Source organism: Idiotropiscis lumnitzeri, chromosome 3 (genome assembly GCF_059441095.1).
Source record: "Idiotropiscis lumnitzeri isolate Australia: NSW breed Sydney's pygmy pipehorse chromosome 3, RoL_Ilum_1.0, whole genome shotgun sequence".
NCBI classification, from domain to species: Eukaryota; Metazoa; Chordata; class Actinopteri; order Syngnathiformes; family Syngnathidae; genus Idiotropiscis; species Idiotropiscis lumnitzeri.
Genome location: NC_142393.1, coordinates 14460698 through 14478622, shown reverse-complemented (window position 1 = coordinate 14478622; position 17925 = coordinate 14460698). Strand labels below are relative to the sequence as shown.

Below are 17925 nucleotides of genomic sequence, written 5' to 3'. Positions count from 1 at the left end.
GTGAAGGCCTCATGCCTCCACACAGAAAAGTCTGAGAGTTGAGGTTGTCTTAAACAATGCCCGACAGAAGATGAAAGTAGTTGGGTTTAAAAATACAGTTTTCCATATATTTTTGAAATCTATTTTTAAACAATATATTTTTTGTTACTGCTCTCAACTCGACTAAAAAAATAAATAAAATTGGATTTTGACTTTGTGAAAATTGGAAAATGCAGTACTTTGAAATCTCAGCCGTAGTTTACAACCCAGCTTTCAGACCCTGTATACCATAAAATGTTACAATGATTCACCTTAATAAGCGAAAAATCACCACAGAAGAATGTATTTATTTGATTTGATTGAATTTGACTAACTAAGAAGAGATAATAAAAAAAAATACCCCATTTATTGACAGTGAAATTGTCATTATCTAAAGTCGTTGCTTTCCTAGTCATTAGCTGTTTCAAATCAATTCTGTGTTCAGATTGTTTTGTAGGGCACAAATAGACTTTTATTACATAGTCTGTTAGCACTCTCTACTGGTGAAAAAAATGCACACAACAGTGAATAGAAGTTCACGTCCACTGAGTGTCAGCTACATACTTGGTTTGAAAATTACACTTTGATAGTGGTCTGTTTTCCCTGATACTTTGAAGGATGAAAGTGGAGATTTAATAACATCACGTGACTGTAGGTGATGCCAGCCTTACCATGATAACATAACTCAACATATATTTTTTTACATTATATTACGTATATGTTCTGCATGTTCCCAACTGATGTTGCCAATGTTTTAGGTGAAAATTCAGGCTCAATGGGATGTAACTGAACTGATCAATTTGAACATTTATTCAAACAGGGAAATTACGACGATTTTTTTTTCAAATAGCAATAATTAAGTTTTAGTGGTAGTACAATATTTTGATATTACATTCGTCTAGTTCTGTCAATCCCATTTTTATCATTTATCCTTCAAATGTTTACTAATGAATGCTGCAACGGTTTGCTAAAGTGGGCACATTTGATCACAGGACACCATTAGGACGGACAGTATAGCTCTAGTGAAGTGACACATTGTGAAGGAAAATGTTAAAATTGTATCAGCATTTCACCTCAAATAATGTAACATTTCAAAACATGTTTATTAAAATATTTTGACCAAAAGATGATGCCTAAAATTATAAACTTAGCCGGGTACCCTACCCGTGTTGTAAAACCTCATACACCAGTGCAGTACAGTAACTGCATGTGCGTGTGTGCGCGTGTACGCGTGTATACGCGGGTGTGTGATTCAATATAAAAGCGGATGTTTATTGTGTTTTTATTTTGCGGACCTCCTGTGACAGCCTTGGCCACCCAATGATAAATTTCTAGCTCCGCCACTGCTGAATGATTGTTTACAGTGAAACTGGTTAAACCCAGAAAAAAATGTATTTATATTTCCATTATTTCCTGTGATAAAAAATACGTAACCGCTAATAATTAATTTAATTTATATTACATTTTACACAGCTGAATCTGGTGCGTTATTAGCATACTGTTAGAAATTTATTTTTAAACATAATCCTAAGAAGAACAGGTCAGCACTGCACTTTTGTAGTTTGTCATCATCAGTCGAAAGTACCCGCCATAGTGACACTTGAACAAGGCGGAAACGTCCTCGGAGCGTCCCTGCGCCGCTGTTGTCAGCATGCAGCACTTGCACCGTCACGTTTCTTTCAGGAAACCAGACGTGGTGCGAGGAGGAAGCGTGTATATGGAGGTTCTTTTCAAGGTAAGCGCCATTCGTTTGGAGAGAGAGAAAAAAGGCGTTTCATGCACAATGATGCGGAAGCTGCGGAGAGGTGCACATTTTATACAATACGCACCAGATGCCTCAAGCATGCAACCTGCACCGACATCCTGAACAAAAGGAGTGTTTTTGTAATCCAGTGACTACTGTGACAGCTGCCTCGCAAAATGAAACGGTATTAGCATCAACACACGTCATCCATCATTATTGTTCACATGATGCCCTCCTACTGCGAAGATATTAATTATAAGGCAGTTGTTTGTTGTCACGTCGATGATTTTCGATGCAGAATTATCGTTACTACCGCGTGTAATTTGTCACCGCATGGCTACCGACGTGTGGGTGGTTCCCGCCTTGCAGGGGGGGGGGGGGGGGGGTGCACCAAGACCCAGACCCAGATTGCCATTTTTATTGCACTTGTTTCATCAATGTACATTATTTCTGTTCATAATGGCGATTCTAAGATTTAGGATGTGCAAATCACCTGAAGGAAGACGTGTTGTTTTATTGTGATGGATAGACAGACAGACAGAGCAGGCTTGATGATGGATCTAATGAGGGGTTCTGCAGCCGCTGTCACAATCTCTCATGTTGATGATCCCCAATCTGTGTAATGATTGAGTTTGTTCTTCCCCAACAAACTCATCCAAGCATGCGTATGCCTCTTACTTTGTGTATTAGTGAACACAAAAGAGCCTTTCCCATACTGTTCACACAAAGTTGGAAGATTATAATTGTGCAAAAGGGAATTATTTTATTATTGTTTTTTGTACTTTTACGTGGAGAACTAAGTAATTTTGTAGTTGATCCTTGTTTTTAAAAAAAAAAGTATGAAAACCACTGCAAAAGAAATCAGCAATGTCATCTGAAAATGAAAATGTTGACTTCATCACCGGTGTCACGTAAACAGATGAGTCAGGACACGGCTAGGGTGTTGCAAAAAAATTGTTATTAATCATTTTCCAAAAGAAGTATGGAGAAAAAAAAATCTTCATTTGTATCTAACACAACTCATGATTTCCAACCATATAATACCAATTGAACAAATATTTGTTTTATGACAGTCATTTATTATGTTCTGTTGATAAAGCAATAACCAGAATGCAGAACTAATGCAGTTTAATTGGAATTAGATTCTGTGACCCAATTCACAGAAGAAACAGATGAGGCCAAAGCAGGAGAACAGACTGCCCGGAGCATTGTGAGAACAAGTGTCAACTGACTTGAACCCCTTTTTAAAATCTAATCCCCAGCGATGAAGAAATACACCAATATTCTGACTTCATAGGTAGTATCTGAGCTGTAACCCGGTGGGACAAGCATCGTGTGACGTTTCACACTACACTCTCACTTTGTTGTGTTGGAAGAAATTCTCGCCGCTGGACAAGTGCTTTATAAATTGACACTTTACACAACTGTAAAAAGCTGTTAACTTTTGTTAAATCGTGAAACATAAAAACAATAAGAGCCTTATTTTATTTTTTTATTATATAAAATATGTTACGTAAAAAACAGTGAAATACTCTGGACTGGTGCTGGTTTGAGCTCAGTATGATTATGTAACATCGGACTAGTAATCAGATGTGTTTAGAGGGTCAGAGAGGATTACTTGTTACTCTGCAGCTTTTTCTGCATTAGAGGGAGAATCTGATTTTGGTGTTGATTGTTTAGTGTAATGCTAAATAAAGGTAGATAGCCTTGAAAGTTGATTCTCAATGAGTAACATTCTAACGGAACTATTCATTTGTACTACTACATTCCTCTGACTAGTGACTATTCAAGTGAGCAATGATATGGAGAAGAGTAAAGGGATGAAATATTTATCTGTCAACTGCATCTCGGTGTGCTGAAAAGATGCCGATATTTGTCGGCCATGTGGCCATTTTATAATATCAGTTTATACTTTTTGTGTTTGGAAGGGCCACTGAATTGGAGCATTTAGCCACATCTCTGCACCGTATTAATCCGTCTGCACACGGGGAAAAAGGCTCTGCCCACGACGGACACTTAAATTGGAGAGTTTTTTTTTAACCTGTGCTTAAAAAATGTTTAGCAGTGTTGTTTTCGCAGGTGAGGTAGCACGGTATATTTGAGCCACTTTTATGCTCTCAACAACTCAACTGGTGAAGATGGGACTATTTAAATTTAGACTCCGGAGCTCGTATCAGCTGAGTGTGACAGACTACTCCGAGCCCCCCCGATCGAATTTCCGTGATCACGTGCTGATGACGTATGCGATTTTGTCACTATAAGACCCCGGAAATTACGTCACCGATTCAAATATTTGGAGCTGTGTCGAGTTGTCGGCTGCCGAAAAGAGACGACAACCCGTCGACGTCTGGTGATGTAAAAAATAGATAAATTAGCGAGGAAACGCAACATTTTTCTCTTCCTCCTTGTCGCCTAAGAGGCTCCGCAGCACCCGTGCCTATGTTTAAGAGAATATCGATTGGAGGCCGATGTTGAAATCTTTTTTGTTTTGAATTATTTAACAAACTATATCACATACAGACAACAAAAACACAACAGACAGCAAATTAACAAAATAAATAGAATAAAACTGCCTGTGGTCTTAAACAAAAACTAGGAAACATTGAAAACATTCAAGAAGGTACAAAATTTCAAGGTTGCTGATGTTGAAATCTTGTCATCGTGCTTCACAAAAAACTTGTGCCATATCCAAATATTTTTGTTAAAATCTAATGGGTCAAATGACTTGACATTGAACCATACTACTGGTCCAGTTTCAAAATGTTGAAAAAAAAACACATGCTCATTAGACACAAACGTAAGCCTGAATGTATTGGTAGCTGCTATAACTCTAGCTGGCCACTAGATGTCACCAGTGCAGTCTATTTTATAAGACTATGAGGCTTAGACTCATTTTCCAAATGTGGCAAAGGTCTCAAATGCTTCACAAGGCTTCATCAGCCCATCTCTACCTAAAAGAACTATTTGAGAGAAACATCCATGTACCAAAAGTACTATAAATAACTCTCATAGCATCAGACACAGTTTTGGGGGCATGGGAACAAACAGCAGATTACATTAGTGTACTCCTATAACAAACCTAAGAACAACAAAGCATCAAAAGACCTAAACTAAAGCCACCTCCAAAATAAACGAAGAGTCCATTGTGATTGCCGGCACGAGGCAAAACATGTTTTTAAATAAATGGTTCATAGATTTAAGTAAACAGCTGCAGACAAAAAAGATATCCACATTTCAAATATAACAAAGGTTTGTTCTTGTTTTTGTTTTCTTTTAAGACAGCAATGTATACTGACCATTGCTTTCTATTTTTACTTTGTAAGCTTAGTTGGAGTTGAAGTGGCGTTTTCCAATTTACTAGTTTATCAATCCCATTCTGGTCATTTATCCATCCAACCTTTTTTTTATCGCTTGTCCTCATTTGAGTCTCAGGTGAGCTGTTGAGGGTTAGGATTTCATGTAATACTTTTCAAGAGTCAACTAATGGACCGCATATAACAGCCACAGCGAGTCATTCACATGGTGTTTGGCACAGTTTTTATGTTGGATGCCGATCCTAACCCAACCCACACATTGTTTTTCCATTGCATGGCCTGACTGGGATCTGACCCAGGTTCTCTGGGTCTCAAGTGAGAGCTGTTACAAGAGAACGAAACTAAAAAAGTACATATTCACAGAAGCACTTAGCTCTGCACGGAAATCGTTTCAGTTTTTTATTTGAGTTCATTCACATTATTGATTTTATTTATGTAATAAATATCAACATAAAAAAAACATCATTCCTTTGGTCCAAAGTAGTTGTTTGATGTGTTTGTGAAGCAATTGGAACAGGAAGCACAAGAACAGAGCCTTTATTTGACAAAGACCAAAGAACATAAACATGTTGCAGAAAGTCAAGTAGAAAAGGACAATTGGTTTTCTGGACAACGACAGCTGAAAACAAAGCACTGTATATGCATTGAAAAATACAAATATGGAATATAATTGCAGCAACAATGAAAATCAGACACCACCAAGGGCATCGTCTCAAGATGTGTTAAAAGCTAAGGAATGAAAAAGCCTTTTCGGGTGAGACATCAAACTTGAAAAAAATTCAATGAATAAACCTTGTTCATGTTTCATTTTCTAAATACTGTGGTGTGTCAAAGATTTTGTTGTAATGCTTTTGCTCTCTTTCATTTAAAGTTAAATGTATTTTTTTCTCCAATGTGGTGAGGTTACCAAAACATGCTGCATGTCCTGACTTATGCGCATCTACTATATTTCATCCAAGTTGTTAGGAATGCACTTGAGTCCATTCATGCCGTTAAAGACTGCTTTAATCACTACCAAACATATAGTATAGACAATAAAGATACAGCAAGACACAGTAAGAGCTCCGTGTCTCTCCGCATCTCAACACTGCCTGACTGATCATTTTTTCACCCACAATGCTTGAGATGAAAGACTTTTTCTGGTCATAATATATGATCACATAAAAAAATAGGACACTGACATAACTGGCATAAACAGTGTCATTAATCTTACCTGTTGACCCGTACACTATTCATGAAGCAAAATTAGCTCAACAAACCCAATGCTGTTATACTTACCAACTATAGCACAGTTTTAGATGCACAGAAAGCAACTTGCGGTCGCTGACTGTGTTGTGGTTCACTCAACTTCAGTTCCCACTCAGTGACCGTTTGAGTGTGAATGGTTGTCTCGTCTCTCTGCTCTGTGAATGGCTGGCAACCAGTCTACCCGAGGGTGTAGTCTAAATTTTATCTAATTGAATGGTCTGTAGCTCAACCATAACTCTCAACAAGATAAGCACTGTAGAAACTGGATGGTTTGATAAAACAGCATGTTGACTTTTGCGGACATTTCTGGGCTGTAACTCTGGCGTAACTCAGCCTCCGCCATGAATCCTCAATGTGAAATCCAAAGTGAATGTTAAGACCTTCGGTTTGATCAGAGCCACTCTGAATTTGCTGCTTCTACGAAGAAGCCTCACCTCAGAGCATTTCCTTCCTTTTTCAGATGCCTTTGTTGGCCACAGTATCGGAAAGACCTCCTGAGGATGGAAAACAAATAGAAACTGAATGAATTTTCTACTTTTGTCACTGATGCTGGTACATTCACCTGATTTGGGTGCATGTTGCCCATGTGTGTACATGGGCGTGAGGATAAGCGGTAAATTAAACGGATGGGTTGATGTACAGTATAGTGCCTCGACGCACAATGGACCTCCTGAGCAGTAGCAGCAGTACGTACTATCTTGCAGGTGGATTACGTATCACCAGAGCAAACATGGCCCGCCCCCTGGGCGTGTCCTAATGTGCTGCCTAAGCACTCCTTATAAGAGGCTTTCTTTCAAACTTGTTTCACTTTCATCTTATCCTTTGATTCCTCAACAGACCTGATCATTATCAGACGTTGGAGTGGAGGTAGGCTGCTCTAAATCAACAATATTAATTAATAATAATAAAGAAGTATAATTAATATTATCAACTTATTTTGGAGGACCCTCTAAATAATCAATTTTATATTTTTGGGCTCTTCTCGAAACATTAATTGTGTGGCTAGTGGCTTTCTCTCTCACCTTGCAGGTAGCTTAGGTTTTGTTTGTGAATGGTTTTCTGTCTCGATGTATGCCCAGTGATGAAGGACTGGCGACCAGACTCCTGGGTGTAGTCAGCATGTTGTTCAAAATCAGCTGCGATATGCTGGAGGGGGGGGGGGCATTGATGTATATGGCGGAATTTTTTGGGGATGGACTGACTGTTGGCCTTGTTTTTGAGCATTTCTTTCAATGCTTGATACAGACAAAATATTATTTTAGCAAGAGTTTTTTTTTAGTTCAAAATCTATGAAAGTTTACTGGTGCAAAGCACAAGTTAGAAAGTAGAACTGACCAATGAAAACATTCACTCAATCAAATTTGATTTGTTTTCTTGCAAAGGTAATACAACTGTGGTGTGCATTCTTTCACGGATCTTTGGTAATTTTGTTTTTCATTGGACGATTAACTTTCCAAGAACGGCTCATAGACTCATGCCTCAACATTTGAAGGTACAATAAAATAAACACATTCATTCTTAGCTGCAGCTCCATTTTCTTGGCTGCCCATAGTCTCCTCTCCAATGTCATTTGTCTCCATACCATGGCAAACAGTCACATGCCCAGAAAATAATAAAATTTGTTCTATGTTAGACAGTCTTGCCTTCCAACTGACACATTTTCACTATTTAAGTGGAAAAGTGACACTCCCAAAAAGTTAAGCCTCATACGTCCCCAAAGCCAAGCCAATACGTAGTCATGGAAAAGTGATTATTTACTCACCTAATATGTTCCCTGACCATCAAAAGCGACAGGAAAATATTTTATAAGAATATGCAGTTCAGATTCTGTATTAAATAATCTATTGTCTTCTCTCTGTAGGACATCATGAGTCAACCCGTCGTGTTGCCTTATAAAGCACCAGAACAGCCTTAGGAAGCAATCGGCTTCATGGATACATGAAAGCAGAACACAAGAAACACGTTTTTTATCATTTGCAGAGACCAGCTGTATTAAGACCCTGGAACATTTCAACTTGCCCCCTCCCCTGAATTTAGCAATTTCACAAGTAGCATACCTTGTCATCTCCAAGAATTCTTAGCTCATCTGCAGACCAAGACCCTCAATGCTCAATGCTGATGCCTCCTTCAGCTCCAGGCAGGAGCTCCTTGACCTTCGTGGCCTCCCTCTGAGCAGGGGTCCCTCTCTGGACACCCCCAGCCCAGTGGACGCTCACGTAGACAGCGTCACAGACTCTGGACCGAGACACACTGATGGTCCCATTCAACCATGCATTCTCACCAGAGTTTCCACCTTTCCAGGACAGATCTATGGGGCGCAAACGACCCTTGGCGCAGAGTCACAGGTTAGATTGAATGAAACCCCCACCGACGCAGATCAGCTTTGTGGCTGGGGGGCTTTGACACCCAAAGCTATCCAAGTCTTCAACACCCCCCGTTGGGTGTTGTTTTTCCTGTGCGTGGCCTCGTTCCTGCAAGGGATGATCATCAATGGCTTCATCAACACGGTGGTGACGACCATCGAGAGGCGCTTCGACCTGCGAAGCTACCAAGCGGGCCTCATTGCCAGTTTTTACGACATCGCGGCATGCATTTGCCTGGCCTTTGTCAGCTACTTTGGCGGGACGGGCCACAAGCCACGCTGGCTTGGTTGGGGGGTGCTTCTCATGGCTCTAGGTTCTCTGGTCTTCGCCTTGCCTCACTTCACCACGCCACCTTACCAGGTCAGTCTGTCCAAGCAAAGTGGAATGTGCTCTGCCAACCGGACCAGCCCGTGCCAGGACCAAGAGGGTGGCGGCTTGTCCAACTATCGATTTGTGTTCATGCTGGGACAATTTCTCCATGGTGTGGGCGCGACGCCCCTTTACACGCTGGGAGTCACGTATCTGGATGAGAACGTCAAGTCAAACTACGGGCCTGTTTATACCGGTGAGTCTCATTTTGCGACGAGTTCAAAGATTAACAGCACACAAGGGTTGGAAGTCACTAATAAGTGCTTTATGAAGTGTCTTTCTGTCTGTCTGTTCAACATGTACACATTTTGTACCGCACGGACCCATTGTTAATTTATTACACAATGCCTTATTACAATTTGGGGACTTTAATTGTGCACATGCTGTACTCGTGGTGAACTGCAGGAATGCTTGACTATTTTCCCAACTCTTACTGGAGAGTGAATACACATGTTACAGTTACATGAAACATAATACACTTATTCTTCAATATCATTTTAAACCTTCATCCTTTTTTTAGTTAATCTGTAACAAACTGGAATGGTCAATTTCTTTGGAGGGGAATTAATGATTATTCAAGTGTCCACATGTGTTCACCTAGCGTTAACACTGAACAGTTGAAGTAAAGTTGTCTAGTCACTACCATTTTGAACAAAGAAGCCCAGTAACAAAAGTAACACAAGCAGGAAATTCTTGTTGGGGAAATAGAAAGCCAAAGCACCTGAAGTGATGCACCCATGACTTCACTTTCTGTCCCCAGGTATCTTTTATACTGCAGCCATTGTGGGTCCAGCAGCAGGTTATCTGCTCGGAGGCTACTTCCTCAACATTTACACAGAGATCCACCTCACGTGAGTCTGCGTACGCATGTGCTATGGGAGAGTTGCATTATTAAACAATTATCCGACCACATATTTTTCGGTATAAGAAGAGAAGTTGATCTGTGACAATAGAAATGACTTAAAAAGTCATTTATGGTGTACCGCTTAGCTCGCATGACTTTATGCACGCAGCATGGGTTGGATTTTCCCTCGTTCGACAGTGTGAATGATATTCTCCTGTCGACTTGTACCCTTTGGTTGCCTCAACCATTCCAGGTTGAGGTCTGCCTTTCACCCAATGTCAAATGACACAAGTTCAATTTCCATGTTACCCTAAACAGGAAAATAAATATCCTTGAGGGGATCCAGAGTATCTAGAAACAATGAAAATGATGAATCCATCCATTTTCTATAATATCCAGATGACTAGATCAGACTAAGCACTACCAGAGTGGCGAGAAAATGTCAGAAATTTGGGTTTGCATCTTGACTATCTTCTGTTGTTGCTAAAAATGCGCCACCATTTGTAAAATAATGCTCACTCCAATTTGTGTGTTTATGTGTGGCAACAGGACAGAGATGACTCCGGAGAACCCTCTCTGGGTTGGTGCTTGGTGGATTGGCTTCCTGCTCGGAGGAGCAGCTGCTTTGTTGGTGGCGTTCCCCATCCTGGGCTACCCAAGACAGCTGCCTGGTACTCACAATTCACAATGCACATATTACATACTTGCATATAGCATACGCTTGAGATAAATGGCTGAAGTAATTGAAATTGAATCGTAACCGCTAAATTGGATGTGTCTTTCTTTGGTCAAATCTCACTTGGTCATCCTCCAGGTTCTCAGGCGCACAAGGCCATGCGGGTGTCGGAAGCCCACCAGCTCAAAGATGGCAGTCACACCACCGCTTCGGACCCTCAGTTTGGCAAATCAGTCAAAGACATGCCAAGGTAGGTTTGGCTCGACTCTGCAGCTTTTGGATAGGTTCATATCCAGATGTGAACATGTTTCTCAAAATGTTATTGGTTTGTATATTATAAGGATTGTAAGGATAAAAAAATGTTTTCTAATAATAAATTACACACTTTATTAATAAACGGAGAAATTATTATTTGCATTCAAACGTTTGTAGCTTTACGGAACGTTTCGAGGTTTCACATCATTTTAGATAATCCACAGTGATTAAGTAGGGTCCGTTACGTAACATGTCATCTCTTCCAATGTAGTACCATTGTAATGCAACTATACCAAGAATAGTTTAGAGCTGTTGGGATTAGAACAGCGGGTTTTAATTAAAATAAAGTTTATTCACTACGCCGGGCCTTTATCTCCCATCCAGTTCACTACACTTGTGTTTGTGACGCCAGTCATCGATACCAAGTTGTCATTTCTCAACAGTTTTATTATGAGAAAATAAATGGCATGCATTGCTGACAGAACGTTTTGCTAAGTGAACTTGAACTATATCCATGTCAGAAAACATGGTTTAGTAGAGAAATGTTCCCTTTTTTTTTATTTTGCAGATCTGTGCTGCTCCTACTCAAGAATCCCACCTTCTTGTTTTTGTGCTTGGCTGGTGCTACGGAGGCCACCCTCATTGCTGGCATGTCTACATTTGGTCCAAAATTCTTAGAGTCTCAGTTCAGCCTCAGTGCATCTGAAGCTGCCACATGGTTTGGTGAGTGCTGAAAAAATTAAGGAACAATTGGGGTGTAGAGTTCAGCACTGCGGGGTAAATTTAATTGGGCTTCTCCAAACTTGGAAGGGAAAATATCTGGTGCATTCTTCTTTAGTCAGACACATCGTGCGTGGACTTGGAGGGTCTGTCCTATCTGCAGAATTGTCACTGTCTACAACTCCTCTCATCGCAGGGAATGTCTTATATACATAGCATTAGCATTCATTTTGTGGAAGTGAACTATTGTGTGACTTTCTTTTCTCCTTTGTTCATTTTTCCAGGTTTCATGGTGGTACCCGCAGGAGGCGGGGGCACTTTCCTGGGGGGCTATATCGTAAAGAAACTAAACCTCCGCTGCAGAGGCATCATTCGTTTCTGCATGCTGGGCGCCACAGTCAGTCTGATCGCCATCTTCATCTTTATCATGCACTGCCCCAATGTGCCCTTGGCGGGAATCACCGCTCCATACCAGTCAGCTATCAAGAGCCCCATGGAGCAGTTCAAACAGCTTTATGACCGCCCTAATCATCTGGTTTCAGGAAACAGGTAAACAGCTACTTGTATATGTGTTGGAACTGTTGGGTCGTTGTTGCCATTCATTGTATGGTGTCATGTGTGTGAAAGATGTTTTTTGTTTTGTTTGTTTGTTTAAAAAAAAAAAGAAAAATGAATAGCTGTCTACATTTTACTTGGACAGAAGTATTGTTACTGATGTTGCCCAAAGCTTACATTGGCTGTACAGATTTCTGGTGCATTACCATAAATTCCCACATGTTGTAAATTATCATCTTCCCAATAATTTCTAGTGGAAATCTCAATTTCTAAACATTCTTTCTGAGCCTGAAAATGCAACATAAAGAAGCATATAAGTCAAATCACTATATTAATTAATTATTAAATCAAACTACTTTGATTAAAAAAGCCTTACCATCAAGTGCTACTAGTTGGTAGTTTAGGAGAAATGGAAGCACCATTTAACCTTGTCTTCCTGTTCCATCCTGGCTGCTGGGTAATTCCATCAGCAGCTCTTCTGTAACGGAGAGCTTGACTGTGGGCTGCAATGAAGGTTGTAGCTGTGTCTGGGAGCTGTATAACCCCGTTTGTGGTGCTGATAACATCATGTATTACTCCCCCTGCCATGCTGGCTGTACCTCCATCAACCACACAGAGGACTCCACGGGCAAAAAGGTAACAGCACACCAATATTACATGACACTCTGTTATTTTTCAAAGCTAACTGTTCGAAACAACTAATCATTGTTGGTGGTGTGTCAAACGACATCATTAAAAGTGACCCTGAACTGGTTAAGTAGCATAGTAAATGTATGGATAGAGTGCAAAACACTGTTTAGTGGTAAAAATGCTGACCAGATTGCCAGTGTGTCACATGGCATCCTGTGCCATGCGTCTAGGTGTACTCTGGATGCAGCTGTGTGGTGTTGGCTAATGCCTCCTTGGACCAGAATGGATTCGCTTTGGCAGGAAAGTGTGGCAGCAGCTGCCAACACATGTCAGCCTTCCTCTCATTCTTCTTCATCATCATATTCTTCACCTTCCTCTGTAGCATCCCGGCACTCACTGCCACGCTCAGGTAGGGCAATCAAATTTAGCATTTTTCCAAGGAAACTTGATTTTTGTTTGCCCTGACAAGAGTTGTGATACTGTTTTGGTTTGAGTTGTTAAATTTGTGATGGGTTTGCGATGAGGGTGGTACGACATCATACGATTGTATGTACTGTTTTAGGTGTGTGCCAGACAGTCAGAGATCCTTTGGACTAGGCATCCAGTGGCTTGTGGTGCGCACTTTGGGTAAGATTCATGTGTACTTTCAGGTTTACTTTAATGGAGTCATAGATAACATTTTAATTTTTTCATGTCCGGGCTTCCTTACAATTTCCCACGTCTAATTTACGTTTCAGTCTAACTTTTTGCAGCAAATGAGAAGCAGGAAACATTCTTTCTATTGAGTAAAAAATGGCATTTGAATCGAATGATTGCATGTGCTGGATTGTTATATCATGTGAAGCACCCATCAATAATGTCAACGCTAAAAATGGCACAAACGCAACTTAAGAGTTGCTCATCCAGTTTGTAAAGATAGCAATGACATAAAGATATAGATGTCCTTTATTAGTCCCACAATGGGGAAATTTGAGGTGTTACAGCAGCAAAGATATAGATCACACAGAGTCGGCGGCGTAATGTAGCCGTTAATGTATAACATTAGCAGCAGACATTCATAAAAAGCACGCAAATATACACAGTATAAACGTATCTAAGTGTAAGGAAACACTCCTAATGCCTGTCCATTATACAGAGGGGGAAACGCTGTAATGATAAAAACTACTGAATGATTGAAAATACGGCAATGATAAAAATATTGCAATGATAAAAGTACTGTAATGGTAAAAATACTGCAATGATAAAATATACTGCAATGGTAAAAGTACTGTAATAGTGAATGTCCTGCAATGGTAGAAATACTGCAGTGATAGAAGTACTGTAATAAGGATACGGTCATGGTAAACAAAATACATCATTGGTCAATATTTAAGTAAACCATTGGCTGAAAGTACAGTAGTAGTGTAGATTGCATCCTAGGACTGCACAATTGCACTAATGCCCTCCCGTATGTAGGCCTGACCCAATGTTCTTGTTAAAAAGTCTGACAGCAGTCGGCAGGAAGGAGCGGCGAAATCTCTCTTTGACATCTGTTCTTCTCTTTCCTCCCAGGTGGTATTCCTGGACCCATCGCATTTGGCTCCATGATAGATATTTCCTGCTTACTGTGGCAGGATCAGTGCGGAGAGCAGGGCTCCTGCTACCTGTATCAGAACTCAGCCATGAGCCGATACACGCTCCTTGCTGGCGTCATTTATAAGGTCATCACACATCAGAGCTCTTCATTTTCTTATATCGCTGTATCATTTTCCTGCATCTGAATTCTGAACGGAGCTACAATACTCAGGAGCCTTCATGAATTTTTGCCGGCAAGTTTTTTGTCTTAACTGGGCAAACCGTAGGGAATTTCCGGCTGCTATAATCCCACTTGACATCCAATGGAGCAGCTAATCAGATCAACAATGTAAAATGAAAATGTGATTATTGTGAGTGATTATTTTCTATGTATTTTTTTGCATGGTGCAATTCTGCATTTTCATTCTAAAGGGTGAAGGGTCTCCATATATACCGTACAGTGTCAACCAAACTAGTGGAAATGTGGCTGAGTCGACTTTGTTGTTGTGTTCAGGTTTTGGGTACCATCTTCTTCTTGCTGGCCAGCATCTTGTACAAGCCTCCTCCGGAGTCGCCTCAAAGCAGCCGTGAAAGCAGTGACCATGAAACCTGTGACAAGAGCAACTTTCCTGTGAAAGATCTTGCTGAAAACGGTGTCATCGTCAACCCGCATGCCAGGTTTTGACAACAGAGGCTTTCATCAGCAAAGTCTTAGTTTAAGTGCTTCTTTGATACCTTCAGCCATAGGGAGGTTATTATTCCTCAACCATCAAGCAAAACTTGTCTTTGTTCTTCATTATCAGTTCCACATTTATACATATCATATGAGTGACAAACTAAAGGCAAATAAAGTGTAATCACTTAGAGTAATTTCCGGACTACAAATCACATCGATTCAAAAGCGGCCACAACTAAGTTTAGGCATAAAAACAAATACTGTATGTACATACATTGGCCTCTTTACTTTATTAACCACAGGACTCCCCGTTAGAACATGGAGGTTTTACAAGTCAAAGAGGTCACTTGATTTAATTTTAAAAGCTTTTAATTACTGTAATCCCTAGCAAATGCTTTTTTTTTCCACAAACAATGCTGAACTTAGCTAGTTAGCCGTCTTCAACCCGTCGTCCTGCGCACTCAACCCACCAAAGCACTCATCCTAAGTGTGTGGAATCGCCCCAAAACTCCTTCATTACATGCGAGAACTCTTTTGGAGTGAACTTGCTGCAACAGTTTATTCAACACAACTGTCAGTTGACTCTCAAAAGTTGTGTCGTGACTCCAAACGTCATCACAGTGCCACTATTCACTTCATGCAGGGGTCTTCCATCCTATTCCTCGAGTGCCGCAGCCTTCCATCTCTCTCTGCTTCAACACACCTGATTGAAATGACCACGATCGTTATGCAGCGTCTGCAGACCTTGCTGATTATTTGGTCATTTGAATCAGATGTTTTGCTACAGGGAGAGATGGAAAACCGACAGGACGGCAGCCCTCAAGGAACAGGATTGAAGAACTCTGACTGTGATGTGAATATTCAGTATGAGCGTGGACTCTGAGAATTTCATTGGTCCACTGTGACGTGTCCAATTATTTAATTGGTCAGCTATATCAACGCGATCGGTAAATGTATTGGCAACATGAAGCTTATTAGTAAAAATCCTGAAATTTAACCGCGTCACATTTAAAGTTGCAGGGTTCAAAGTGTTGGAAAAAAGCAGTGGCTGTCGTCCGGAAATTACTGTACTATCAGATTTGTGTATGTCAAGCATGAGGAGTGCATGAATGCTCGGAAGACAATGGAAGCGAAATCCAGCTCCAATTTTATTGCCTTTGCTCTTACCAAATGCTAAACCACGTTTCTGCTACCGAATTATGTCACGATGTGTACGAGTTCCATAGACTTCTATTATGCCTCCTGGCGCGAATGTTAATTTTCAATGCCAGGAAGTGGTCGGACTACAGAGTATAAAGTCTCGGTCCATGCACATATGCAGCATAATCTTTTCCCGACACAATCAGAATATAGTGAGTTAGTTAATGTCAGTTTTTAAAATCATTTTGGACAACGCACAAAATTTTCATGTAATATGGCCGATTTATGTACAATTTTCGGTATATGAAGGTCGCGTGGACTAGCAGATGGGTATATAGCCTATATTCGCATAATGAATGAATGCAGAAGTAGGTCCCATGTTGACATGATGAACTTTTGCTCAACAAGTATACAATGCACTAAACAGTCAGGATGGCTTAGACGAAAAGGGGAACATTTGAAGACGGTAATGACCTTAAGTGTCCTAACACCACCTCCCTCGAAGAACCATATTGACTTTGAAAAATGACACGACGGCTGAGGAAACTCAAGTCGAACAGACGTCCGTTACAGGTTTGCATGACATGCGTTAAATTTGAAGCATTTACTGCTCGTGAAGGAAAAGCATCTAGAAGATCCTGTCGCCACACTTCCCTTAATTGCGCCCCGCAAATTAAGCCGTGCCCCTCCACTGAAGCTCAATGTCTTCCAAATCATTTTTTCTTGCCACTTTCAGGCATTCTATGTGAAAGCTTTCGTAAAAAGTTTGTGATCACAGCAGCGCAAACATACAATCGAAACAGTAAAGCACATTAGTATTTACGATATCCATTTGAGCACGTAACGGTCCGATTGGTGAATACTGTTGGAATCATAATCCCCCATTGTTTTATCAGTTTCTCTCATTTTGCTTCATCTTTTGGTTTGATTTGCCCTGCTCAGCAGATTGAGGAGGTAACAGCTCGTTAGGTTCTCTTTCATGCCCTAAAAACCACAGTAGCTGCACTTTAATCTGGAAAAAAAAAATCGCTAAATTACAATGGAGCTCATTGAAGTTTCTTAACTGCTATAGAAATGCGACTCCAAATGTGCCAAAGCGGCTTTCTACTTCTCTGCTGTAACATATGCAAATGGATGATGTGCTATTTAGTATACCACATTTTGTGTATCACAATCATTGTTTAATGTTCAAATGACTGCTTTCATTCCCTTCTCTCTGTTGTTGACAAAAGATAATGTCTCTTGTTGTTCTGGATGGACTTAGCATTGTATTCTGCCAGTGTTGTACTTAACAGCTTGCTGTGATTTTCAGACTTTTTTTATGTACTAAAATGTTTTTTTAAAGGAAGCTGAATTTGAATATATTTTTATGCGCTGAAGAAAAAGATGTCAAATGTTTCACAAGTAAAGCTTTTGAAAATTGTCTCTGGGTCTTTTTTTGTGGGAGCACTTATTTTAACAGTATGAAATTAAGATTTGTCCATCTGCATATCATTAGAATAATCAATATCGATCTTTGTTATTTTTTGCAAACAACATTTTTTTGTTATGTCAATGGACACAATTTGAACCACCATTCGACTAAAGAAAATACTGACATTATCTTGTACTAGATTTAAGTGAGAAGAATTTTAAATCTGCTCATTTACAAAAAGGAGAACATACTGTTGAGAATAAATACAATTTCATGGAACAAATATTGGAAAGTCATGTGGTGTTTTTGTTCAGGCCTGCTTTCAGGCTAGAGTTGACCTCACGACCTACCAATGTCTTTGTGGTGACGTATCACAAATCCTTTTTTTTTTTTTTCAACATTAAG

General features: G+C 40.2%; 1 protein-coding gene across 6 annotated transcripts; it reads left to right on the top strand.

The window, feature by feature from the left end:
• Window positions 1–1604: 1604 nt before the first annotated feature.
• On the top strand, window positions 1605–17529 carry slco4a1 (solute carrier organic anion transporter family, member 4A1). 6 transcript variants are annotated; one of them, XM_088291415.1, is made up of 12 exons: window positions 1605–1753; window positions 8186–9252; window positions 9817–9907; window positions 10450–10571; window positions 10715–10826; window positions 11400–11554; window positions 11836–12100; window positions 12580–12742; window positions 12967–13145; window positions 13299–13363; window positions 14288–14436; window positions 14805–17529. In XM_088291415.1, the coding sequence occupies exons 2-12, from the start codon at window positions 8430–8432 to the stop codon at window positions 14973–14975; spliced, it is 2295 nt and encodes a 764-aa protein (XP_088147541.1). In that variant the 5' UTR covers window positions 1605–1753; window positions 8186–8429; the 3' UTR covers window positions 14976–17529. The 6 variants fall into 6 exon arrangements, with proteins under 6 accessions (XP_088147541.1, XP_088147536.1, XP_088147540.1 ...); XM_088291410.1 differs by having other exon boundaries at window positions 12577–12742; XM_088291414.1 differs by lacking the exon at window positions 1605–1753 and adding an exon at window positions 1877–1946 and having other exon boundaries at window positions 12577–12742.
• Window positions 17530–17925: the final 396 nt, after the last annotated feature.

Bases quoted from the DNA above. Each gene is read 5' to 3' on its own strand.
- slco4a1 (XM_088291410.1), top strand. From the start codon at position 8,430: ATGCTCAATGCTGATGCCTCCTTCAGCTCCAGGCAGGAGCTCCTTGAC. The intron at 10,827-11,399 runs GTAGGTTTGGCT...TTTATTTTGCAG, and splicing joins TCAGTCAAAGACATGCCAAG to ATCTGTGCTGCTCCTACTCA. The intron at 13,364-14,287 runs GTAAGATTCATG...CTTTCCTCCCAG, and splicing joins GCTTGTGGTGCGCACTTTGG to GTGGTATTCCTGGACCCATC.